The sequence below is a fragment of the Schistocerca americana genome, chromosome 11 (assembly GCF_021461395.2).
Source record: "Schistocerca americana isolate TAMUIC-IGC-003095 chromosome 11, iqSchAmer2.1, whole genome shotgun sequence".
NCBI classification, from domain to species: Eukaryota; Metazoa; Arthropoda; class Insecta; order Orthoptera; family Acrididae; genus Schistocerca; species Schistocerca americana.
In genome coordinates, this window is record NC_060129.1 from 102,448,933 (window position 1) to 102,475,463 (window position 26,531).

Genomic DNA, 26,531 nt, shown 5'->3' on the forward strand with positions numbered 1-26,531 from the left:
AAGACGTACCTCATTGCAGATAGTTTGCAGCATTAGTATCCATAAGGGACATTGAATTTCATTGTCAGTTCTCATTACGCTGAATCTTACTGTCAGTTCTCATTAATACAACAGACCTAAAACTAAAATTCACCACGGGACGTGATGACGGGCCGCCCTGAAGCGACACGCGGTTGGCCGCTGCTCTTGTGACCTCGGGCTGTGGCGTCGTAACTAGTGCGCGATCGCCCATTTGTCTATTAAAAGCTTTACTTCACAATGTATGTGGGCTGCAATGTAAGCCGCTAGAGTATTACACGGTCAGTAACGGACGAGCTGTGTCCTGCAGACTGACGTCACGACCACCTGTTGCAGCTGCGCGTGTGAAAGCAGTGGAGTAACGCTGGCTGGCCACTTATTATACGAAACTAAAAATATTAATAACTAATAAAGGAATAACCCGAGGAACGTCATATTTGATGTACAACATCTGTTGTGAAAACAAACAATATGTCAAAGTCTGAGATCAAAAATAGTTGTATATTGGAAGTTAGTAAAATTCCATAAAAAAACGTAATTTTCCGACAGTCAAGAATTTAAATACAGTGCTGTAATAGTTCACCTTCAGATGTGACAAATTTGGAAAGTTTTTAGTTTCAGAAAACCTCTGGGACTTTTCTATAATAATAACTTCAAGAATTCTAAGTAAATATGTGTATTGTGTGTTAGGGTGCGTGTGAATGAGAATGCGTGCGTGAGAGTATGTGGGACGTTCGGCATTATTAAAAAATCATTCATGTAATTCTCTACAGGAACTGGCAAGTGTTCCAACTCTGTAACGTGGGAACGAATCCACTAGTGGTTCCCCTACTAGTGAATGTCGCATGTCCAAGTATGTATGCTTATGTTAAGACAGCCAGAACATTCGCGACTACATAATAAATTTCCAGATATAGAGTAAAGCTCATATTTCATTTTGTTCTGTTTATTTAATTAGACAAGTTTCGTGTTGCTTAATTTGATGACGTCAATGAGCCTAGAGAAGTGGTTGGTGCTTGCTAGATTTTGGCGCGAGCCGCGCACTAGAAGTGAGTTCTCATTTGTCGTAAGTGATGACAGCCAACGAGAAGCGAGACGGCTGGCCGTCTAGCGAGGAGATATAGTTTTGACTGTGGGAGAGTGAGAAAGGGGTAGTGATGGGCTAAACTGCGATTTTCCGATATCAGTGATTTCTGTGAATGCTACTTTTCAGTATCTGTTATTCTTAACTGTGATTTGTCGCAGTTAAGAGTCGCAGTTAAGAGTCGCAGTTAAGGAACCTAAGTCGCGTATCCCTCCGCCACTGCTATTTCTGCGATTTCTGCTACTTCCGCGATTTCAGCGACTTCTGCTACTTCTGTGACTTCTGCGATTTCTGTGACTTTTGCTACTTCTGCGATTTCTGTGACTTCTGCTACTTCTGCGATTTCTGTGACTCCTGCGATTTTTGCGACTTACCACCGCATGAAAAAGCTACATCTGTGCACACAGAAAATTGCATCTCAACAAACCTGTCATTGGTAAGTATGTTTTACGTTTGTTCTTCCGTTGGCTTTAATCTTGTATTAAAGAAACAACTGTGAAAATATTAATAGTGTAATTAATATGTAAATAGCCATAAAGTACTGTAATAGTTCGTGTTTAGAAAATGAACTCTAACGTATTGTTATGTTCTCAGGTACCCGAACTACATTTCAGTCACTCAGTAAAGTGATAACTCAAAATATCATTGTCAACAGATCTGAAGAAATTGCCACTGCGTCTTTAGACCGTTTTCGTCAGACGAGAGGTTAGTTTCTAAGTGTTTCGATGGACTTAATTACTTAAGTGAGATCGTTCTTGCAAATGTGAAATATACTCCATTGAGTGGCTTTCATTACAGCAAATATTAGCAATCTACTCTGCCAATTATATTGCTTGTAATTAGTGACAGCAAAAATTGTTTAATAATCCTTGTGATTTTGCAGACACAGTTCTGGTTGCTGTACGTATCTATCCACATCAAGGCTGTAGGGAGAGACTCGTGAAGATTCAAGAGAGCTCTTAGAGGATTTGCAGTTTAAAAGTGACATTATTGCGAAATAAGTGTGCAGATGAGTGATTAAACTGTGTTTTATTCAAGTTGTTGTGCGATTTTAAAGGAATAATAAATGTTAAATACAGTGAGCGAATAATGAAAATCTCATTTTCCACATGTTAAGCCGTCCTATACCCGTAATTTTCCGCCACATATTTATTGGTAAACACATGTTGGAGAGTGACATGCCCCCCCCCCCCCTCTTTCTCCACAATCTTGTTGTGACACTGACCTGTAACATATCCCGAAGTCTACAATATGCATTTTGAGGCTGTTGATACGAAAGTGGGAAGTACAGATCTTACAGTCAAATCAGGAATAGCTTAACTGAATCCCTTAAAAGTAACACAGGAAAAGCTTACTTATGTAGGTGGTAGTAGTGTCGGCAAAAATTTCTTGTGTGTGAAGTCGCCATGTAGAACACCAGGTGTAAAACTTTTCTCCTGAGTCTTGAACTGTGTCGGAACAAAAGTGAGGCATTCATATGACTGTTTTCATTTCTCTACACTTATACAGATGTCTCTGAGTTCTGCTGTGTTAACATTGCAAAGTCCTGTAGGCATGTGGAGTATTAACCAAAACTGTCATATTGGAAGCAGAATCAAACACATTTGTTACGTAACTTGATATTTTCAGGAGAAAAAGGCAATGTTGCTTCTTATTAATACTGTATAATACATTCAGAGTCACAGCAGTATTTGACCAACCATAACTGATGCTGAATGTGCATGTCTTCATATAATATGAAGGACGAGTCCATTACCTCCACTTTTCTGTCTATAATGCTTCTGAAATTAGTGATCCAAACAAACATAAATAGAGGTTCATCTCTAGCAAGAAGCCATATGCTTGAATATTTCTGGTGTCTCAAATGCAGATTTGTCAGCGCTCATTTAACTTTACGACTCTGTATCTCAAAATGAACAAAAATGGACTTGTACCACTATTGAAATAAGCCCTTCATACGCACACACAGCACATCGATCTCGTGAGGCACAAGGCTCTCATAACGAAGTACGTACGTCGGTCAACAGATGACACTAGGAAAAGTATGTTAACTGCGCTTTTTAGTTGCTACTTGCGACTCTCAGTTGCGATTTGTCACAGAAATCGCAGTTTGACTCGGTAGCGAGTAGCGTAGTATGAACTGTGCTCAACAGATGGCAGCGCTAACTCCGCTTTTTAGTTGCTACTTGCGACTCTTAGTTGCGACTTGTCACGGAAATCGCAGCTGGACTCAATAGTGTATCGCAGAGATGGGCGTAGTACGAACTTTGACCCACTGATGGCACTGTTAACCGCGCTTTCTAGTTACTACTTGCGACTCTTAGTTGCGACTTGTCACTGAATTCGCAGTTAGACTCGATACCGTATCGCAGAGATGGACGTAGTACGAACTTTGGCCAACAGATGGCACTGTTAACTGCGCTTTTTAGTTGCTACTTGCGACTCTTAGTTGCGACTTGTCACGGAAATCGCAGTTGGACTCCATAGCGTACCGCAGACATGGACTTAGTACGAACTTTGGCCAACAGATGCCACTGTTAACCGCGTTTTTTAGTTGCTGCTTGCGACTCTTAGTTGCGACTTGTCACTGAAATCGCAGAAAGCAGTGCTAAATTCGACCAATAGATGGCTCACATCTTTGAATATGAAATACTACTTGCGACTGCTAACTGTGACTGAAATCGCAGTTAGATTCTGTAAAGTTGCTACTGTGATATCTGTGACTTCTCAGTCACTGTGATTTCTAACATACGCGATTTCCTGCCCACCACTAGAAAGGGGAGTCACGAGCTACCTTTGATTGGAGGCGGTTATGCTGTATGTGACTTTTCGCATTTTGTGTAAGATGAAGTCTTGGGATCACTTTGGCGTTATAGTCCAGTGTTAATGGTATCTGGTAGTGACCAGAAACTGTTTATGAAAACTTTAGAGTGTTGTGATAATTCGTTTCGACGAAAATCGCGAGTGAACTTTGAATTATATAGCGTGGCGGTACTGAGTATATTCTTACTGACTATTTTATAGCGAGCATAAACTTCTACTAAAGACAACCACTGAATATCGTGTGCAGATGTAATTGGCCGATCATTGACTGTGCTACAAGTAATAGGTTTCGGAATTCGGGAAGGTAGAAGTTCTAGCTGTTTTAGGTATGGTGATAACTGTGAGCAGAAACTTTAGTAATTTTCGTAAATGTGGACTGATGATCTTGCTTAACGGCAATAAAGATCTACTGACGGTTTAAATTTGAACTTCATGTTTAAAGTACGAGTGACATCCCCTTTCCGAATCATTTCTTTAAAGTACATAGAAAATTTTCAGAAAATTTTATAGCGGCCTCCGGCGTGTAGCTATGAAGTTACAGTTTCCTCAACACTGCTTTTCTGTGATCTGGTAAGTAGCTGCAGTCAGGAGTTTACGTGCGAAGATCTACCGCTGTAATGAGATAGGTGAACAAAAATTAAAAAAGAAATTGCATTGCCGCAGCAACATATAATCCGTCGCAATTGGTGCATCGCACGCACGCACGTAAAAACAAATCCGTCACAGGGCCACATCTGTGCAGAACCGCTGGACGTGTCAGCCAGTGCGCCTGTTGCTGTGAAGAGCCAGCCAGTGTGTCGCTCCGCGCAGCTGTCGTAACCCCGAGGGAAGTGACAAGACCATGACTCAGAGAGAACGTTTCACACTTGCATAAGCAATGCTAAGGTAATCGGCAGACCTACATCGACGGATAAGATGGTAACAGATCGCTTCTGCATACAAAAACATTGAGAAACCAGCCAGTGACCGGACACTCTTGCTCACTGACCGATGAAGGTGTCAGGTTTACCGCAAGGGAAATCAAAATTTTAGAATCAGCGTGCCTAGTTTATTCGATACACCAGTTCCCGTGAGATCACCGAAGTTAAGCGCTTTCGGGCGTGGTCGGCACTTTGATGGGTGATCATCCGGGCCGCCATGCGCTGTTGCCATTTTTCGGGGTGCACTCAGCCTCGTGACGCCAACTGAGGAGCTACTCGACCGAATAGTAGCGGCTACGTACACAGAAAACCATCATAACGACTGGGAGAGCGGTGTGCTGACCTCACGCCCCTCCTATCCACATCCTCCACCGAGGATGACACGGCGGTCGGATGGTCCCGGTAGGCCACTCGTGGCCTGAAGTCGAACTGCTAATTTATCCGAGGAGTTAGAAGCAGAGGGACGAAACAGTATTTGCCAACACAGAAGTACAGGTATAATGGCCAGATAGCTCGAAACACATTTTGGGTTTCAACAGAATGCGAAGAAATGTCTGTTTTGCTTGGGAACAAGAATCCAAGAAGGCGAACTTCTGAAATATTTATATTTTGTGACGAAGTAAATATAGCACGAACAGATTGGATGGCAGGCAAATAGTGTGGCGTATGAAAACACAGATATTGCCAAGGAAGCTTGTACACACTGCGAAACATGGTGAGGGTTTGCTGACGGTGTGGTTGCTGCAGGCTGTGAAAATTTGTATTTTATAGAAGGTACAATGGATCAAAACATGCTTGTATACATCTTCAGAGAATATACTGAAACTACACATCCCTTCTCAGGACACAGACAATACCACTGAATACTTATGGAAACTGCTTGAAGAGAACATCAGCAAAAGGCAAATGTCTAACAAGAAAGACGTAAAACAAGCTCTTCAAGAAGAACAGGACAAAATTCCATTGTAGATTCTTTCCAGGGGAATACAGAAGCGTCCGATTCCACTCGTCTGCTTTGACCCATGACGTCACCAGTATGGCGGTAACGACGATTCTCAACGTCTTCAATACGGCGCCTACGATGTCATTGCATAAACACGACAACAGACACGAAAATACATATAAACCAACAAACACATCTCCCTCCAAAAATATAATGAAACTAACGGGACCAGCGCGGGAAACTGGGGGTTTTTGGGTGGCGACAAACCAATTATAAATACATACACACACTACGATCCCACACCACACAAAATGACGACATAAAAACACCACAAAATTCCCAAATTCCGCTACACTCACAATATCGACAGGAATCGGTCGCTTCCCTTCACCTACATAGCTCAACCGCAATTGTCGAAACCATAAAATAAAAACCAATTATTCCAAAGATTATAATCACACCACAACTCTCCATACCACAAAACCAACACCTAAAACAACAGAAGTTGGAATCGGACACTTCCCTTGACCTATATAGGTGAACAGCAGCTCACGATAGCAAAAGACATACATAACTACGACACATTGGAATCTGACACTTCCCTTGACCTCTATAGCTCAAATACAACTGACGATACCAAAAAACTGAAATTGAGTACTTCCCCTAGGATACATAAATCAACCACAAGTGCCGATACCAAATCATCAACCACGAACACATGCAGCAAATAACACTGACCCAACAACACATAAAAACCCCACCAAACATCATAACACGCACACAATAGACCCAAAAAAATATTACCTACCACAAAAAGGTTCCAGCGCTATACACTAGGTCAGCCACCCCAATCACACACACGCACACAGACATACACAAAGAAACAAACCCCCAACTCGCATATTCTGCTTGCATACGCCGGATTTCACTATCTCAGCCACAAGCCCAAAAAGTTGCAGAAACTTAATGACGGAAATATGTTGCACCCCATTTCAGCCCGCATACGTGCACTATCAGACTTAGAAGTCACATCCATACCTAACTAAAGAAGCTTCCGTTGACCCATTCCCAGGCTGTATAGATATATATATATATATATATATATATATTAATTGAGTGGACTAATACTTTATGAAGTAGCTTTTGCATGAAATTTTCTATTTTATTAACTTGATTATCGCTACGAACGTATTCTGTTACTTGTTTTTCAGTAAAATCACTTATCGAATTGTCCGCCCCTGGTAGCTGAGTGGATAGCGTGACGGAATCTCATACGTAACGGCCTTGGTTCGATTCCCGGCTGGGTCGGAGATTTTCTCCGCTCAGGGACTGGGTGTTGTCTTGTCCTAATCATCATTTCATCCCCGCCGACACGCAAGTCGCCGACGTGGCGTCAGCTCTGAAGACTTGCACCAGGCGAACCGTCTACCCGACGGGAGACCCTAGCCACACGGCATTTACATTTACATTTATTGAGGTACTGTTGTTTCCACAGCATTGGCTCTTCAGATTTTGCATTCGCTTCATTTCACGTTCCATAACCTTACTTTTTAAAAAATATACAGCTAGATTACGTCTTGTACTCACTGTACGCTGGTCTGTGTGCTTGCGAAGCTACTATGCCGTATTTCATACTTTTTCATTCGCACTTACATATTACGACAATGTGCAGTTTAACTGATACACCACGTTAAGGATACCTTCAAGATAAGTCAGTGTTCTACGTTTCCTTATGCTACTGTCGGGAAACGGGACCTCATAGGCTGCCCATGTTTCAAAGACCATGACTTAACATCACTAGTACTGCTGACTTCTCGTAAGATTAGCATTTGGCTAAGTAAAATCTACTTAAACGTATTTAACAAATGCCTGCATCAGTTTTATAATTCCGACATATTTCAGTCCTCTGATGGAAACTAATAGCAAGAGCCAAGTCAATTCATACAGTTCTCGCAATGGAAATGAATGGGTCGTTTTGGGTTCAAGATGTTTCTATCGTCTGTAAAGAGGGGCACAGAAATTTATGCTGCACTTTCATCGTGACATTTTAAGGTCGAGGGCGTCGTGTCCACTAACATTCGCTGTTTTGCAATGAAATATACGACAAACGCACAGTCACGACTGCAACATCTTGCCTGCACAACACGCCACACGGAAACCGACGCCGTTCAGGTGGACCATTCACGCGCTGCGTGACGAGACGTCACGCTTTCCTGTCACGCAGATTTGAGTACAGCAAGAGCCTGGTAAGCGCTGCAAGGTTTATAAAGTCGTAATGCCGCCTCGTCCGTTTACTCACATCAGCAAATCACACAACATAACATTTTACGTCACAGAACTATGAAACACAGTCTACAAAAGGCAAAAAGATCGTAAGATCGGGTTGTAACTATGTATTTGTTTACGTTATGGCAGAATTAAATCCGACAATCCAGCTTATTTGTTGTATATCTCTTTACAAAAATTTAATATGAGCAAGTCCGTTCACTGTTATGTTCGTATTTCCCAAAAGCGGCGTAGATCTTAATTTGTTTGATATAGAATCTTTCGCACTAGTTGGTTGTTTACGTGCAGTTTGCATACAATGAAGTTACATTTTATTGTCATAAAGACAATTTAGCGAATTCTGCAGTTGAGTGAGTGCTTAATTACTGTTGCAAGCGGTAATAACGTTTCACGTTATATCACACAGCTGACGCGCTAACCTGTAGGCCTAATTCTTGCTGCCCATAAGTAACAAAAATTCGTGTAGGGAAACGTGTGGTAAGTGATTTAATTCTATTTTTAAGCGTGTAATCTGTGTTGCCAGGCGTGACAAGTGTGGATGGATACTTCTCAGTGGAAATCACTTAGAATAATTAGTCACTAGAGGGCAAATTGTTTCAGAAATAGCGTACAGAAGATGGCACAGGATGTAATTTATATCAAACCAAATGCTAACAAATAATTTAATGTATTCCATGATAAATTCATATTATTTGAAAACAGCTCTCTACACAAGTTAATCAGAAAGGATACTAAACAGCCACGTAAAAAACCAAGGATCACTACAACGATTGAAGTATCTTTTGAAAGGAAAAGGAAATTTATCTTTTTGCAAGAAGAAGTAGGAATCCTGAGTGGTTGCACGCTAAGAAGATACTTAAAATTACTAAGTGACATTATTAAAAATGAAAGAACATGTGCATAATGTTAGAAAGAAGACTATATGAAATTTAGTGAAGTGAGAGACAGCATAACCAGCCATAAAAAAACATTACCATTTAACCGAACAGAAGGGGCATAAATAACGAGTCACAGGTCATCATCATCATCATCATTTAAGACTGATTATGCCTTTCAGCGTTCAGTCTGGAGCAAAGCCCCCCTTATACAGTTCCTCCATGATCCCCTATTCAGTGCTAACATTGGTGCCTCTTCTGATGTTAAACCTATTACTTCAAAGTCATTCTTAACCGAATCCAGGTACCTTCTCCTCGGTCTGCCCCGACTCCTCCTACCCTCTACTGCTGAGTCCATGAGTCTCTTGGGTAACCTTGCTTCTCCCATGCGTGTAACATGACCCCACCATCTAAGCCTGTTCGCCCTGACTGCTACATCTATAGAGTTCATTCCCAGTTTTTCTTTGATTTCCTCATTGTGGACACCCTCCTGCCATTGTTCCCATCTACTAGTACCTGCAATCATCCTAGCTACTTTCATATCCGTAACCTCAACCTTGTTGATAAGGTAACCTGAATCCACCCAGCTTTCGCTCCCATACAACAAAGTTGGTCGAAAGATTGAACGGTGCACAGATAACTTAGTCTTGGTACTGACTTCCTTCTTGCAGAAGAGAGTAGATCGTAGCTGAGCGCTCACTGCATTAGCTTTGCTACACCTCGCTTCCAGTTCTTTCACTATGTTGCCATCCTGTGAGAATATGCATCCTAAGTACTTGAAACCGTCCACCTGTTCTAACTTTGTTCCTCCTATTTGGCACTCAATCCGTTTATATTTCTTTCCCACTGACATTACTTTCGTTTTGGAGATGCTAATCTTCATACCATAGTCCTTACATTTCTGATCTAGCTCTGAAATATTACTTTGCAAACTTTCAATCGAATCTGCCATCACAACTAAGTCATCCGCATATGCAAGACTGCTTATTTTGTGTTCACATATCTTAATCTCACCCAGCCAGTCTATTGTTTTCAACATATGATCCATAAATAATATGAACAACAGTGGAGACAGGTTGCAGCCTTGTCTTACCCCTGAAACTACTCTGAACCATGAACTCAATTTACCGTCAACTCTAACTGCTGCCTGACTATCCATGTAAAGACCTTTAATTGCTTGCAAAAGTTTGCCTTCTATTCCATAATCTTGTAGAACAGACAATAACTTCCTCCTAGGAACCCGGTCATATGGCTTTTCTAGATCTATAAAGCATAGATACAATTCCCTGTTCCACTCATAACACTTCTCCATTATTTGCCGTAAGCTAAAGATCTGGTCCTGAAAACCTCTAAGAGGCCTAAACCCACACTGATTTTCATCCAATTGGTCCTCAACTAATACTCGCACTTTCCTTTCAACAATACCTGAGAAGATTTTACCCACAACGCTGATTAAAGAGATACCTCTGTAGTTGTTACAATCTTTTCTGTTTCCATGTTTAAAGATTGGTGTGATTACTGCTTTTGTCCAGTCTGATGGAACCTGTCCTAACTCCCAGGCCATTTCAATTATCCTGTGTAGCCATTTAAGACCTGACATTCCACTGTATTTGATGAGTTCCGACTTAATTTCATCCACCCCAGCCGCTTTATTGCACTGCAATCTATTGACCATTTTTTTCCACTTCCTCAAATGTGATCCGATTTCCATCATCATTCCTATCCCATTCTACCTCGAAATCTGAAACATTACTGATCGCATTTTCACCTACATTGAGCAACTCTTCAAAATATTCCCTCCATCTGCCCAAGGCATCCACAGGATTCACCAGCAGTTTTCCTGACCTGTCCAAAATACTTGACATTTCCTTCTTACCTCCCTTTCGAAGACTGCTAATTACACTCCAGAATGGTTTTCCAGCAGCTTGACCCATAGTCTCCAACCTGTTTCCATCATCATTCCTATCCCATTCTACCTCGAAATCTGAAACATTACTGATCGCATTTTCACCTACATTGAGCAACTCTTCAAAATATTCCCTCCATCTGCCCAAGGCATCCACAGGATTCACCAGCAGTTTTCCTGACCTGTCCAAAATACTTGACATTTCCTTCTTACCTCCCTTTCGAAGACTGCTAATTACACTCCAGAATGGTTTTCCAGCAGCTTGACCCATAGTCTCCAACCTGTTTCCAAAGTCTTCCCACGATTTCTTCTTGGATGCTGCAATTATCTGTTTGGCTTTGTTTCTTTCTTCAACATAACTTTCTCTGTCTACCTGGGTTCTGGTATGTAGCCATTTTTGATACGCCTTCTTTTTCCTTTTACAGGCTGCCTTGACTGTATCATTCCACCAAGCTGTTTGCTTCATCCTACTTTTACACACTACTGTTCCAAGACATTCTTTAGCCACTTCTAGTACTGTGTCCCTGTACCTTGTCCATTCCTTTTCCAATGACTGTAATTGACTGCATTCAACTAACTGGTACCTTTCTGAGATCGCTGTTATGTACTTGTGCCTGATTTCCTTATCCTGAAGTTTCTCCGCTCTTATCCTCCTACATATGGACCTGACCTCCTGCACTTTCGGCCTCACAATCCCAATTTCACTGCAGATTAAATAATGATCAGTGTCATCAAAGAATCCCCTGAATACACGTGTGTCCCTCACAGCCTTCCTGAATTCCTGATCTGTTATTATATAGTCAATGAGAGATCTGGTTCCCCTGCCTTCCCAAGTATACCGGTGAATGTTCTTATGTTTAAAAAAGGAGTTTGTGATTACTAAGCCCATATTGGCACAGAAATCCAAGAGTTGTTTCCCGTTCCTGTTGGCCTCCATATCCTCTCCAAATTTACCCATAACCTTTTCATACCCTTCTGTTCGATTTCCAATCCTGGCGTTAAAATCACCCATGAGCAGAACACTGTCCTTGTCCTTTACTCTAACAACTACATCACTGAGTGCCTCATAAAAATTATCCATCTTATCTTGATCTGTCCCTTCACAATGCGAATATACTGACACAATCCTAATTTTCTTGCTAGACACTGTCAAATCTATCCACATCAGTCGCTCGTTTACATACCTTATTGCAACTACGCGGGGTTCCATTTCTTTCCTGATGTAAAGCCCTACACCCCATTGTGCTATTCCTGCTTTGACTCCTGACAGGTAGACCTTGTATTCTCCCACTTCTTCTTCTTTCTCACCCCTTACCCGAATGTCACTAACAGCTAAAACGTCCAGCCCCATCTTACTTGCAGCCTCTGCCAGCTCTACCTTCTTCCCAGAGTAGCCCCCATTGATATTAATAGCTCCCCATCTCATTACCATTTGTTTGCCAAGTCGTATGTTAGGAGTCCCTGGTTTGTCAGTTAGAGGTGGGACTCCGTCACCTCCAAAGGTCCGAGGCATTTTGCTCTGATTGTTGCCAGCATCATATTTAAAGTACCAGGGAAGCAGGTTGCTAGCCTTACTTGCCCCGAGTCCCATTGGGTTTTACCCCTAATGGCTGAGGGACTAACCGGTGGATTTAGTAGTCTTTGCCGTATGAGCACAAAGGTGACCACGACTCAGAATATGTCCGACATGCCCAGCCTTATTCCAAAGTAACTGGTATCCTGACTGTCGGGACCACTTACTTGGCCACTCATATGTTGCCCGCGGTTCATGAACTAGGACATGACTACAGGAACCCACACCACGAGTCACAGGTAGCACTTAATAATCATTTTTCATATATAATAGAAATCGGTAGAGACAGACAGTTAAAGAGCAAAATCAGAGCAGTATCTTGAAAATATAACTTCCATAAAATTCAATCATATGAATATATTCCAACTTCGCCTTCTGAAATTAATAAAATTACACATCGCCTCGAAAATAAAACTCTTCTGATTTTGATGGCATTTCCAACAGAGTACTAAAAATTTTTCCCATTCAATAAGCGCAGTCTTATATGAAATGTGTAATGCATCACCAACTCCAGGTCATTTTTCCGTGCGACTGAAATGTGCAGTTGTTAAACCTCTGTTGGAGGAAGCTAATGAGACGGATGTCGGTCAGTACCGACCTGTTTCATGGCTGACATCCTCAAAAATTTTTGAGAAGATGACGTATTCTATGACATTATCTCACCTTAGTGACAATAGTATCCTTATCAAATTACAGTTTGGGTTTCAACAGAGCTCCTTTACTGAGAATGCCAATTACACGTTCACTCACCAGATTTTACAAGCATTACATAATAAAACAGCGCCAATTAGTATTTTCTGTGATCCCTCTATGGAATTTGACTGCGTGGATCACAGTATTCTCCTAGATAATTTTAGGTCATATGGGACTGATGGAATAGGCAACCAATGGATAATATACCTAAGCAAAGAATGTAGAAAGCTGTACTTAGTAACTCAAGCAATATAGTTCAGGGACATAATTCTGACTGGGAAGAAATCACTTATGAGTTCAGTCTTATACCACTACTATTCCTAATACAGGTAAATGATCGTCCATCGAGTATACAACATCTAGAATTGGTTCTTTTTGCAGATGACACTAGTATCGTAATTAATCCAAGCCCACATACGGAAACAAAAGAAATGGTAAACGAACTCCTCAAAATTATTAACGGCTGGTTTTCTGCTAGTGACAGAAGACATTCAGCTTCACACATCTACCGGTAGTACAGCAAGGATGAGTAACATGGTGAGAAAATATATAGGGAGGAAATTTCAAAATTCTTATGGGTCCATACTGATGAGAACTTAAATTGGGAAAAAACACTTCGCAACTCCCAAAACTTAGTTCAGCTACATTTGCACTTAGAATCATTGCAAATTTTGGCAGCAGACACACCAGTAATTTGGCATGTTTTGCATATTTTCATTCAATAATTTCCTGCAGAATAATGGTCTTGGTAACTCATCTTTCTTGTTAATAATCCACTATAATTCAAAAGGAACAATGATGTACATAATTACTATACGAAAATCAAAAATAACCTTACTACCCCACATTAAGGTTGGTGCAAAATGTTGTGACAAAAACTTTTGATGACTTACACAGTCATATGAAACGTCAGATAGCGAAGTAAAATTTGATAACAAAGTGATAAAGTTTGTCCATACAAGTCCTATTCCGTAGAAGAATTTCTATTACCGTAATGCGTAAAAGGAGGTAGGTAGGAATTACCAACTCGTGTCGGTATATTTAATTTTTTTAAAAAGTAAAAAGGCTATCAAATCTTCAGAATTGAACCTATATACAGATCAATTTGCGATGTAAAAGTACAACGACTCGTTCCCCATCATTAAGACATATCATGGAAAATGATCAATTGAACACTTAAGTAACAGCATATAGAGTACTCTTTCATAATGCACAAACATTACACAAACTTATTGTGAAATCACGAACTCCCAACGTAATTTTCGCCTCTCAACCTAACCAACATATTGAGTAATGCCACAGATCATTCCTTCACAACCTAAACACCACAAGATTTTAGAAGTGTTGAAATAAAGACAAAGTGTCGTTTTGCCGCCGGAGGCAATGTTATACGTAGCGATTGGTTGACAACCATCAAAGACAACGAATTTGGATTAAAAATTGTCGAAGACAAGGTATGTAACGAATTTTAAGCATTGCATTGTCAAATAGTTGTATTCCCATTTTTATTGGGACCAAACGATTTCGGTCCACCATCTGATCGTCTTCGGGTACCCAGTACCGAAACAAGAAAATCAGGTAAGTGTGTACAATTCTAATATGTAACTAGAATGTGCAAATACATTACATGCAGCCCATCACTCATTATTATAAGATACTTACAAAGTCGAGCTCAGCTATGCACTTTTACAGCTGAAATAACAAACGTAGCTTAAGTGATGTTCCATTACTGTTATTAACTGTCTACGAGTAACAGTGGTGTCCTGACAACGAACCAGCGTCCTATGCGCACGGGGTCGCATCGAGGCATGGCTGGCACTGCAGTTTCGCAGGATGAGAAACCTGACACATCGGAACACTAGCCACCTGAATCAGACGCCGTTTTCCGTTCACAACGTTGTTCTCACGTTTTTCAGAGATTAAATATGCGATAATGGGCGACAAATGTCGATCAATAAGTTATCAAAGGCTAGAGATGTAAATTTACCACAGTAAAGTCCCCTTTCTTTTGGTCGAAGCGGTGCTACTTTCTCTTGGGTAAAGCCTAATTTACACGTCGACACCGGGTTGCGTGCAAATACGCTACTGCCCACTGGGCATGCGCGGCGCGCGTTTGCGCATGTCATTGGTGAAACTAAACATTTTCGGCTTCTGCCAGGTTTGGAGATTAGTGGCGAGAGTCTGGAAGTTTGGTGTGGCGATAGGGTGTAAAACTGGCGTATGAAGTGAAGAAAGAAGGAAATGGTTCGTTTATTGGATACCTATGCTAGGCATAGGTGTTTGTGGGATTTAAATGGTGTGTACTAAAAAGCAGCCGCATTGTGCGTGAGACCATCATATGCGATTAGAGCATGAATGGGTTGACAGCGTCTGAGCTGTAAAGGAGAGTTCATTCGATTAGGAGTGGATACACAAAAGAATTAAGAAAAATACAGGCATGGGAAACATCTAGCTGTGGAACAGTTCACTTTTACAAAACTAAACCCCCTTGGTTTGAGTTGGCAGATTCTTTTTTAACGGAAACTGTTAACAGGAGGAAAAGTTACACAAATCGTTATGAATTTATTTGAAGGCGACAGCAGTGTTCATTGAGAAACGTAATTGAACTTCGCAATGTTGCCATGATTGTTGTAGCTTTTCATTCATGTCCCTCCTTGTTCCTAACTCAGTTATCGAGACGCTCCTGGTCTGTTAGCTGTGGTTGTACAGACTGTTGAGGAGCTGCTTTTCTCTGACAAACTACCGTCTGCAGCACTGACAATTTTGTCAACTGTTTCTAGCAGCGGTGGTATTGGTTCTTCATATAAGCGAAAGTGGGAACCCGAATTCCAAATGCATTTTTCACAAGACGGTGAGCTACATGCTTTGTTCGAAAATTAGTGAAGCATGTGGCCAGAAAGGCTAAGTTGAATGTTGTGTTAATGCAAAAGCGTCACTAGTTATTACATCTGAACCTTCTAGCACGATGAGAGTTCTGGACACTATACAATGTGATTTGTAATTTCACTTCCGGCGTCTTTACTTCACACACAAGAATATTTTCCCTTCGTCACTGCAGTACTGACTATTTAGGGGAAACATAACCTATTCTGGTAGCATTCTATGATAAGATAACTTTAAGGGTTTTGCATTACAATTTGCTTCTGCAAGATCGCTGAGCAACGGAGCTGACGTCTTATCTTTTTTCACTCATGGACCCAAACAGGTTTCTTATTTCTTTTCTCATGCAGTGATTTCACGCAAAGAGGCATTAATTAACTACGCCACAACTCGTACAGCTGCCGAAACTTTCAGTTTAGACACGACTACGGCACTCACAAAACTATGAAACTTACGTGATGATGTTTCGTTTGTGGGTCGCTCACCTGAGCGGTTATCGGCGCCCGTACAAATTCCCAATCTTTAGTCAGTCCGATCTCGCCATTTTGATAAAATATGATGATGAAGACGACACAAACTCCCAGTCCCCAAGGGAAGAATAATCCCCAACCCAGCGGGGAATCGAACCCGGGACCCCGTGATGCAGTTGTAGCAATGGTAGCCACTAGAACACGAGCTACGGACGTTAACACTGGTGTCACCGTGTCTTCTGTCATGTATTATAAAACCATCTGCGTGCGACTCGTTTCACAAATGCCGTAGTGTACACTAGCCTTAATGGAACAACAGCCACATAGACACTAGCAGTTAGCGAATGAGGAAACCGGATCGCTCCGAACGGCGCTCGTCTTAAGACATTCCAGCAGAGTCCAGCTGGCCGCCTTACCTGTCTCTCTCTCGGGTGCTCCAGCGGACGCCACTGCACCGCCCCTGGCTGCCGCCCGCCTGCCTTCTCTGTCAGAACTGAGCCGGGCGAGCGGCGCACCCAGCTGAGAGCCGCAGCGGCAGCCGGCGCTGACGTCACGGGGTGGCGTTGCCAGCTCGCCCCCCAGCAGCAGGCCGACGGCCGGGACCGCACTGCGCGGCACAGAGGCCGGGTGCGGCGCGGCGCGGCGCGGCGCGGCTGCACTTCGGCACGTTTGAACATTTGATTACTGCGCTGCGACCGCATATACAGGGAGTTTCAAAAAGAATATTCGTATATTGATTGCATATATTTATTAAACTTTAAGACATACGAATATGAATCATTACACACATATTTACGAACCTCTCAAGTTCAGATTACAGATGTTTCATATGTCCTCCATCAGTGACACGAACATTATCACATCGATACTCAAATTGCTTCCATACTCTGGCTTGTCATTTATCACTGTTGTTATGGCGGTATGCATCCAGTTCTTCAACTCCTCGAGGTTCTGTGGGAATGTTGGAACATAAACGTTGTCTCTAACGAAACCCCACAGGAAGAAGTCAGAGGGTGTCAAACTCAGTGACTGTGGAGCCCAGGTGACACATGCTAAGTCGCCAGCTCCTTGGCGACCAATCCAACGGTTCGGTAGAGTTTCATTCAGATACTCGCGCACTTGGTGACTCCAATGAGGGAGTGCCCCGTCTTGTTGAAAAATTAAGTTGTCTTCGTGCAGCCTCAAAAACAAGCAGTTTTGTAACATAGCGAGATACTGCTGACTGTTAACTGCCTTTCCATCAATGAAGAATGGGCCATAAACAGATGATCGGGATATCGCACGAAACACATTGACTTTGGGCGAACCTCGTACATGTTCAATGGCTGCTTATAGGTTCTTTAGGCCCCAAATTCGAACGTTGTGTTTGTTTACCTGACCACTAACATGAAAAGTCGCTTCTTCACTTAACACAATGTGTTATGCGAAAGTGTTATAATTGTCAATAGCATAAAGAATCTTGTTTACTAAATGCCACACTTTTGCGTTTGTCGTCGCGACGCAGAGCTTGTAACGGCTGTAACTTGTATGGCGACACACCAAATCGACGTCTCAAAACACGCCAAGTTGTTGTTGTAGGCAGTTGTAACTCCCGACTGGCACAATGAGTTCATTTTGAACGACTACATTGCAAAGTAGTATGAATTCGTGCAACATTTTCTTCATGAACATGACAGCGGGCAGGACTCTTTCCTTTACATACAAATCCTGTATCTAGAAACTGTCGATGCCATCTGCGAATGTACCACCCATTCGGATGGATCAATTTGGTACCTCAGGCTGAAACGTCTTTTCACTGTAATCACGGAACTGCACCCGAGAACACAAAATGATTTCTGCTGCGGAGTAGCCATTTTAAACATATGTCGGTTACCAAGCAAAACAGAAGACAACTGACACCTAGCGGCTATTAACATAAACTAGACTCTGTATTCCTTGCTCCAATAGCCAAGCCGAGGCGCAGCGATCGATAGTTTGCACAAAATAATACTTTGTAATATGTATATTCTTTTTGAAACACCCTGTATTCATCGTACATCTTACATACACTGTATTTATTATTGAAGATGTCGAGCTATAACCGTGGAGACAAGCAAACGGAAAAAGATCATCAAACTTTTCCTAAATACAAGCAAGATTTGCTGCTGTAAATTGTGTTAGATCAGTACAGAGATACAACCGGAAAGAAACGAAAACTCAGATTAAACCCATTGCGGCCAACAAGGTAAAGGCATGGAGAGAAGTTGCTGTTGACTTTAATTCTCGTAACACCACGGCAAATGGTGACTCGAAGAGCCTAAAAATGTGATACCAAAAAGCTAAGAAAAGGATCAACAAAGCATTCGCGCATGACGAGGTCTAATTATGTATGTGATACTTAAACTGGAGCAAAAATGATGGCTTAACTCTTCAAGGCTGAAATGTGTAGAGCAGGAGACAGTAATTTCCTAAGGCTGTAATGGAAAGTGGAGCTCCTGAAGCCACAATTTTTTTGTGCACTGATCTGCAAGTTTTTTGCAACCAATTTTGCTGTTTAGAAGATATTTTATAACCCCATTCGTTATGTTCTTGTTCTGATACAGATTTAGATAACACAGGCTGCCGTTCATTCACATCATCAGTAAACGAGGAGACAGCTGTATCTTCACGCGAAATTATTGCTCTCGTGGATGACAATGAAAACGAAAACAAAGGAAAGGATGTTTAGTCGAGCTGGTAACAACGATACTAAAATAATGTACAAACGTTACTGTAACAGCACAACGCAACGCATTTTGCACTGAAAATAACCTCTAGTTAAATGTATATGAGCAACATGCAAGCCAGTATTCTGTCATACGAGGGTGTGTAGTCTCCTTGGTCCAACGATGTTCCAGTGCCTTCATCACATCTCGAAAATGAGTTTCCTCCAGGCCTGCAAACTAGTTGTCAACTCTGGCTATCAGTTCTTCGTTTGAGGCGAATCTTCATCCTCTGAGACAAATTTTCAGTTTTCAGAAGAGATGGAAGTCTGACGGAGCCATATCAGGTGAATTAGTTCGCGTAATTTAGCCACGGCGACGGCACATGTGAGTGGGCGAGCATTGTCTTGATGGAAGATGATTTCCTTCCTTGCACATGGACTTTTTTAGCGTAGCTTTTGTTGCAATTTCAGCAGGAGGTTAGCATAGTATTCTCCAGTAATTGTTTGCCCAGTGGGGAGATAATCTACAAACAGAATCCCCTTCGCATCCCAGCACACAGATGCAATGACCTTTCCTGCCAACGGAATTGTCTTTGCTTTCTTTGATGGCAGAGAATCAGCACGTTTCCACTGCTTTGACGGTTGTTTTGTCTCTGGGGTATAGTAGTGCACCCAGGTTTGATCTGTGATCACAAACCGTCGCAAAAAATCTTGTTCGTTTCTCCTAAAACGGGCGAAACACTGTTCCGATATGCCCATTCTCGTGTATTTTGGTTCAAATGGTTCAAATGGCTCTGAGCACTATGCGACATAACTTCTGAGGTCAGCAGTCGCCTAGAACTTAGAACTAATTAAACCTAACTAACCTAAGGACATCACACACATCCATGCCCGAGGCAGGATTCGAACCTGCGACCGTAGCGGTCACTCGGCTCCAGACTGTAGCGCCTAGAACCGCAAGACCACTCAAGCCGGCTCGTGCGTTTTTGACCCAGCGTCGAGAGTCGCCGCACCCATCTTGCAGATATATTTTTTTTCATATCTAATTCTTCAGTTAAGATGTGATATACCCTTTCAGATGATATCTGGCAAATGTGAGAAATTTCACACCCTTTCAATCGGCGATCCTCCTTTGTGCACTTTAGCAATGATTTCTGGAGTAGTGACACATCTTGGCCGACCACTGCACGGATCATTACCTAATCTCTCCCGACCAAGTCCCTCAGTGTATTCTGGAAGTAGGCACGAATGACCTTTGCTTTCACACCTTTCTTTAATCACTGCTCGAATCTCAATTTTTTCCATCTTCGCAAATCATTGCGCCGGAACAACAACAGAGCCACGTCACCGCCACAGCTCTCTTCAGAGAGCGCTGACGTGGCCCGTGTTTACAGGCGACAAACAGTCCAGTCTAAGAATTTTTAACGCGTTGCAGCCCTGTCAGCAACTGTGATAAATTAATATATCAAAAATCCACCTCAGTTGCGAAATGTTACTGGTCTTTACCCAGGTCTTAGCTAGACTAATCTAGCCCTCTTCAGAAGCGTAAAATAAACTAACACACTCCAGAACAAGGCACGGTCAAATATAGAAAGCTACAGTACCGTGGGGCCAGGTGAGGCTACGCCACTCTGCTGAGGAACTGCCCTATGCCCCACTTCGTGGAGAGCGGTCGGTTAATCGCGGACGCTACGTCGCAACTGACTGCGGCACGCGGGTATGTACAGAGACGGCGGACCACGCGCATGCGCGCACGGAAAGTCAGAGGTGCCTGCCATTGGCTGTCTTTTCCTTATTTACTAGGAAATTACCTATAATGTTAAACTGTAAATTTGTGAGAGAACAAGGCACTAAGTAGATAGGATCCCGATGAGCGTTAACTGTAACCCAACACCATATTAACTGATAAGAAATTTACTTAGACGTTAAGTTCAGATTGTTACTTTAAAAACCACATATTATCACCGCTATGTTGTATGTTTCCGCACGATTTCATGTGGGGGATGAGCAAGGTTATATGTCCGTAATGCGAGAACTTCTCAGGGTTAGGACAAGGTGGAAATGAAATAATTTCCATTATACAGAGAGCAATACATAAATTTGATAACGCGAAATTTGACTAACGTTGTTATGCTACGGCATTACATTACTACGGAATTATAACTGACTGTGTGTGTAAAGGTTAGGGCATCATTTATAACTTTATGCACAGATGGTCAACGTTGTGTCTAGGAAACCTGTAGTAACTTAACCAAACATACACTAACTATAAATATAATATGTACGACCGTTCGTGATACAGGGTGGTCCATTGATCATGACCGGGCCAAATATCTCACGAAATAAGCGTCAAACGAAAAAATTACAAAGAACGATACTTGTTTATCTTCAAGTGGGAAATGAGATGGCGCTATGGTTGGCCCGCTAGATGGCGCTGCCATAGGTCAAACGGATATCAACTGCGTTCTTTTTTAAAATAGGAACCCCCATTTTAATTACATATTCGTGTAGTACGTAAAGAAATATTAATGTTTTAGTTGCACCACATTTTTCGCTTTGTGATAGATGGGGCGGTTCCGGAGGAGGTTCGAGTCCTCCCTCGGGCATGGGTATGTGTGTTTGCCCTTAGGATAATTTAGGTTAAGTAGTGTGTAAGCTTAGGGACTGATGACCTTAGCAGTTAAGTCCCATAATATTTCACACACATTTAAACATTTTTGATAGATGGCGCTGTAGTAGTCACAAACATATGGCTCAAAATTTTAGACGAACAGTTAGTAACAGGTAGGTTGTTTTAAATTAAAATACAGTACATACGTACATTTCAACATTTTATTTCGCTTGTTCCAATGTCATACATGTACCTTTGTGAACTTATCATTTCTGTGAACGCATGCTGTTACAGCGTGATTACTGTAAATACCACCTTAATGCAATAAATGCTCAAAATGATGTCCCTCAACCTCAATGCATTTGGCAACACGTGTAACGACATTCGTCTCTACAGCGAGTAGTTCACCTTCCGTAATGTTAGCACATGCATTGACGATGCGCTGACGCATGTTGTCAGGCGCTGTCGGTGGATCACGATGGCATATATCCTTCAACTTTCCCCACAGAAAGAAATCCGGGACGTCAGATCCGGTGAACGAGCGTGCCACGGTATGGTGGTTCGACGACCAATCCACCTGTCATGAAATATGCTATTCAACACCGCTTCAGCCGCACGCGAGCTATGTGCCAGACATCCTTCATGTTGGAAGTACATCGCCATTCTGTCATGCAGTCAAACATCTTGTAGTAACATCGGTAGAACATTACGTAGGAGATCAGCATACATTGCACCATTTAGATTGCCATCGATAAAATGGAGGCCAATTATCCTTCCTCCCAGAATGCCGCACCATACATTAACCCGCCGAGGTCGCTGATGTTCCACTTGTCGCAACCATCGTGGATATTCCGTTGCCCAATAGTGCATATTATGTCAGTTTACGTTACCGCTGTTGGTGAATGACACTTCGTCGCTAAATTGAACGCGTGCAAAAAATCTGTCATCGTCCCTGTAATTTATCCTGTGTCCAGTGGCAGAACAACTACACACGACGTTCAGTCGCCACCATGCAATTCCTGGTGCATAGAAATGTGGTACAGGTGCAAGTGATGTTGCATTCTCAACACCAAGGTTTTTGAGATTCCCGATTCTCGCGCAATTTGTCTGCTACTGATGTGAGGATTAGGCGCGACAGCAGCTAAAAACACCTTCTTGGGCATCATCATTTGTTGCAGGTCTAGGTTGACGTTACACATGTGGCTGAACACTTCCTGTTTCCTTAAATAACGTAACCATCCGGCGAACTGTCTGGACACTTGGGTGATGTCGTCCAGGAGACAGAGGAGCATAGATAGCACACGCCCGTTAGGCATTTTGATCACAATAGCCATACATCAACACGATATCGACCTTCCCGGCAATTGGTAAACGGTCCATTTTAACACGGGTAATGTATCACGAAGCAAATACCGTCCGCACTGGCGGACTGTTACATGATACCAGGTACTTATACCTTTGTGGCTATTAAAGCGCCAACTATCACAAAGCGAAAAAAGTGATCCAACTAAAACATTCATATTTCTTTATGTACTACACGAATATGTAATAAAAAATCGGGGTTTCTATTTAAAAAAACGCAGTCGATATCCGTTTGACCTATGGCAGAGCCATCTAGCGGGCGAATCATAGCGCCATCTGGTTTCCCCCTTCAAGCTAGACGAGTTTCGTTCTTTGTAGTTTTTTCGTTTGATGCTTATATCGTGAGTTATTTGGCCCAGTCACTATCAATGGACCACCCTGTATCTAGTCACAAGGGTGACGTGGAACAAAACTCTTAAGGGAAATGGTTAATTATTAGTTAGTAGTGGGTTCAAGACCCCTATGCATTTAAACAGATTATGCCAGTGTAATCGTTGATATACACACTCTAGTGTATCAGATATTAGCAGAACTGAACTCCCACCTGGACCTGGAAATCCGCTCTGCCCGCTGTATCCACAATGCCTCTGGTCCCACCTACCTCATGCGGGTGTTCTCTGAGTCCGCCCCATCCATTGACCATCTCCTCACCCAGGGTGCCCTGATATACCACCGTCGCCACCCTGTCGAATCCTCCAAATCTCCTCCCCAATCCTACCGTTGCCAGCGGTGCCTGATGCGCAATGACCACCTGACTCCCAACTGCAAAAACCCCCCCACCTGTCCCCATTGCAAGGCCTCCCACTTTCTTAAGAACTGCCCCAACCTCGCTGCTCCTCCTTCCTGTAATACCTGCAATGGCCCCCATCCCACCTACTCCCACAAATGTAAAGCTAAACCCCCTCCAGCCACCCCTGAGCTTACAGTCCCTGTTTGTCCCGTCGATCCCCCTGTCCATCCCAACAATTCCCTCCGTCCACCCCCCACGGCCGAGGACATCATCCAGTTCCTTACCGTTGTGCTCCAAAACATTCACCCTTTTCAGCACCCCCACACCTTCCAACAAATCTCCCTTGCCACTCGCTCCGTTTTCCACCTGAACACCTTCGCCACCTACTACCACAACCAAGCCCACTTCACCTTCACACACCTCAACACCCTAGTTTAAGTTTCTGCCCTTCCCTCTCTTCCCCCCCTCCTTCCCGCCATGGCGTGGCACGAGAATCACATCCTCTTCCAGAACATTCGCTCCTTCCCCTCCAACAAATACCTCCTCATGCACACCCTCTCCCACCACCAGGTCGACATCTTCCTCTTGAACGAAACCTTTCTCCAGCCCCACCATTCTATCCGCACCCTATATCCTCCACCGCACTGATGCTCCTGGTCCTCGTGCATAGGGTGGAGTCGCGATTGGCCACCTTAAGCATATCCCCGTCCGGCCACAACCTCTCCTCAATGACCCCACTGAACACCTTATCCTTAGCGTCTTCTTCCCCTCCCTCACCATTACTTGTGCCACCGTCCATGTCCGCTCCACTGCTCCTCTTCCTTATGACTTCATCTCGGACATTGACCGCACCTTCTCCACCTATGTGATGGCCGCCGACCTCAACATCCATAGCCGCACTCCTGCTGCCCTTCGGCGGTGGCATCAGTTGCTCTCCACAATCCAGGGTGACCTTGTTCCCCTTCCCCAGCACACCCAACCCGAAAGTGACACCACCCCCAATGTTGTCATTGCCTCCGCCAACCTCCTTGGGCTTATTGCTGTGGCAGTCCTTGACCCCACAGTTAGCGATGACCTCCCTGTCCTTCTCACCATAACGTCTGCTCACCGCCCCCCTCCGGCTCCGCACCCTCCACCCCCTCCCAAGGTCGTCCATGACTATTGCCGTGCCAACTGGGATGTGTACCGGCACTCCATCTCCACCCATGTCGAAAGCTGTCCTCCTCCTCTCATCAAACAGTTTTTTTTTCTTTATTGTGATTTTAAACACCTTATACAAAGGCGGGCTGTCAGCAGCACAATACGCCGCTCTTCAGCCTTGAATTGAGAACAAGTAGTACATAAAGGTGGCACAGAGAAGACAGTCAAAACGGTGGGCAAAAAATGTAGACACTAAAAATCGAAATAACATGGAGCCGTTCACGCTGGACGAGAAACAGCACTAACACTAGGCGACATGGTGCACATAACATGGATGATGGCGACGGCATATGAACGGTGGTGGCGTGACGGCGAACAACACTACACACAAACGAAGGCACACACACGAAACATTGACGGCGACGATCTCCGGCGCGCGAATGTTCAGTGAGCGTGTACGAGTCCGGGGACCTGCCAAGAGAGGAGGAGGAGGAGGAGGAAGGGAATGGGAGAGGGGAGAGCAGAGATGCCAAAGACAGAGGAGAGAGGGGGAGGGGAAGCCTGGGGGAAGAGGGGAGAAGGGAGGGGGGAAAGGCAAGAGAAGGGAAGGGAAGGGAGGGTGCCTAAAGGAAAGGACATAGGAATTGGGGGGGAGTATCAAAGTTGATAGGAGGGGTAGATAGAGGAGGACATTATCAGGGAGGGGGAGCTGGCAGAAGCCACCTTGGGAGAGGGTAAGGAGGGTGGAGAGATGGAGACCGGGTGGGACGTGGGAATACAGGTGCGGCAGTGGGCGGGGGTGGGAGAGGATCGGGGAGACTAGCAGGTGAGGAGGATCGAGTTTACGGGAGGTGTACAGGATCCGTATCCTTTCAAGGAAAAGGAGGAGGTGGGGGAAGGGGATGAGATTGTACAGGATCCGCGTGGGGGAGGGGAGATGGATGCGATAGGCGAGGTGGAGAGCATGGCGTTCAAGGATTTGGAGGGAGTTGTAAAAGGTAGGGGGGGTGGAGATCCAAGCTGGATGGGCATAACAAAGGACAGGGCAGATGAGGGATTTCTAGGTGTGGAGGATGGTGGAGGGGTCCAGACCCCACATACGGCCGGAGAGGAGCTTGAGGAGAATGAGTCAGGAGCATGCCTTGGCTTGGATTGTTCGGAGGTGGGGAGTCCAGGAGAGGCGACGGTCGAGGGTGACGCCAAGGTACTTGAGGGTGGGAGTGAGGGCGATAGGACGGCCATAGATGGTGAGATAGAAATCAAGGAGGCGGAAGGAAGGGGTGGTTTTGCCTACAATGATCGCCTGTCAAACAGCTTTTTATTTTCTTTATTGTTATTTTTAGCACCTTACACAAGGCGGGCTGTCAGCAGCAGAGTACGCTGGTCTTCAGCCTTGAGTTTTACAATAAATAAGACATAGAGGGGGCACAGAGAATACTAACAAAACGGCTGGCAAAGCAATGTAGACACTAAAAAACAAAACAAAAAAAAACATGGAGTTGTTCACGCTGGACGAGAAAACATCACTGACACT

General features: G+C 43.5%; 1 protein-coding gene across 1 annotated transcript in view; it reads right to left on the minus strand.

Annotated features, from left to right (window-relative positions):
• LOC124553310 (ankyrin repeat domain-containing protein 65-like) overlaps positions 1-26,531 on the minus strand; it is a 95,783-nt gene that overhangs the window by 35,911 nt on the left and 33,341 nt on the right. The window contains exon 2 of the mRNA XM_047127189.1: positions 16,888-17,124. Coding sequence (XP_046983145.1) covers positions 16,888-17,124 — 237 coding nt within the window. The remainder of the gene's footprint in view (positions 1-16,887; positions 17,125-26,531) is intronic.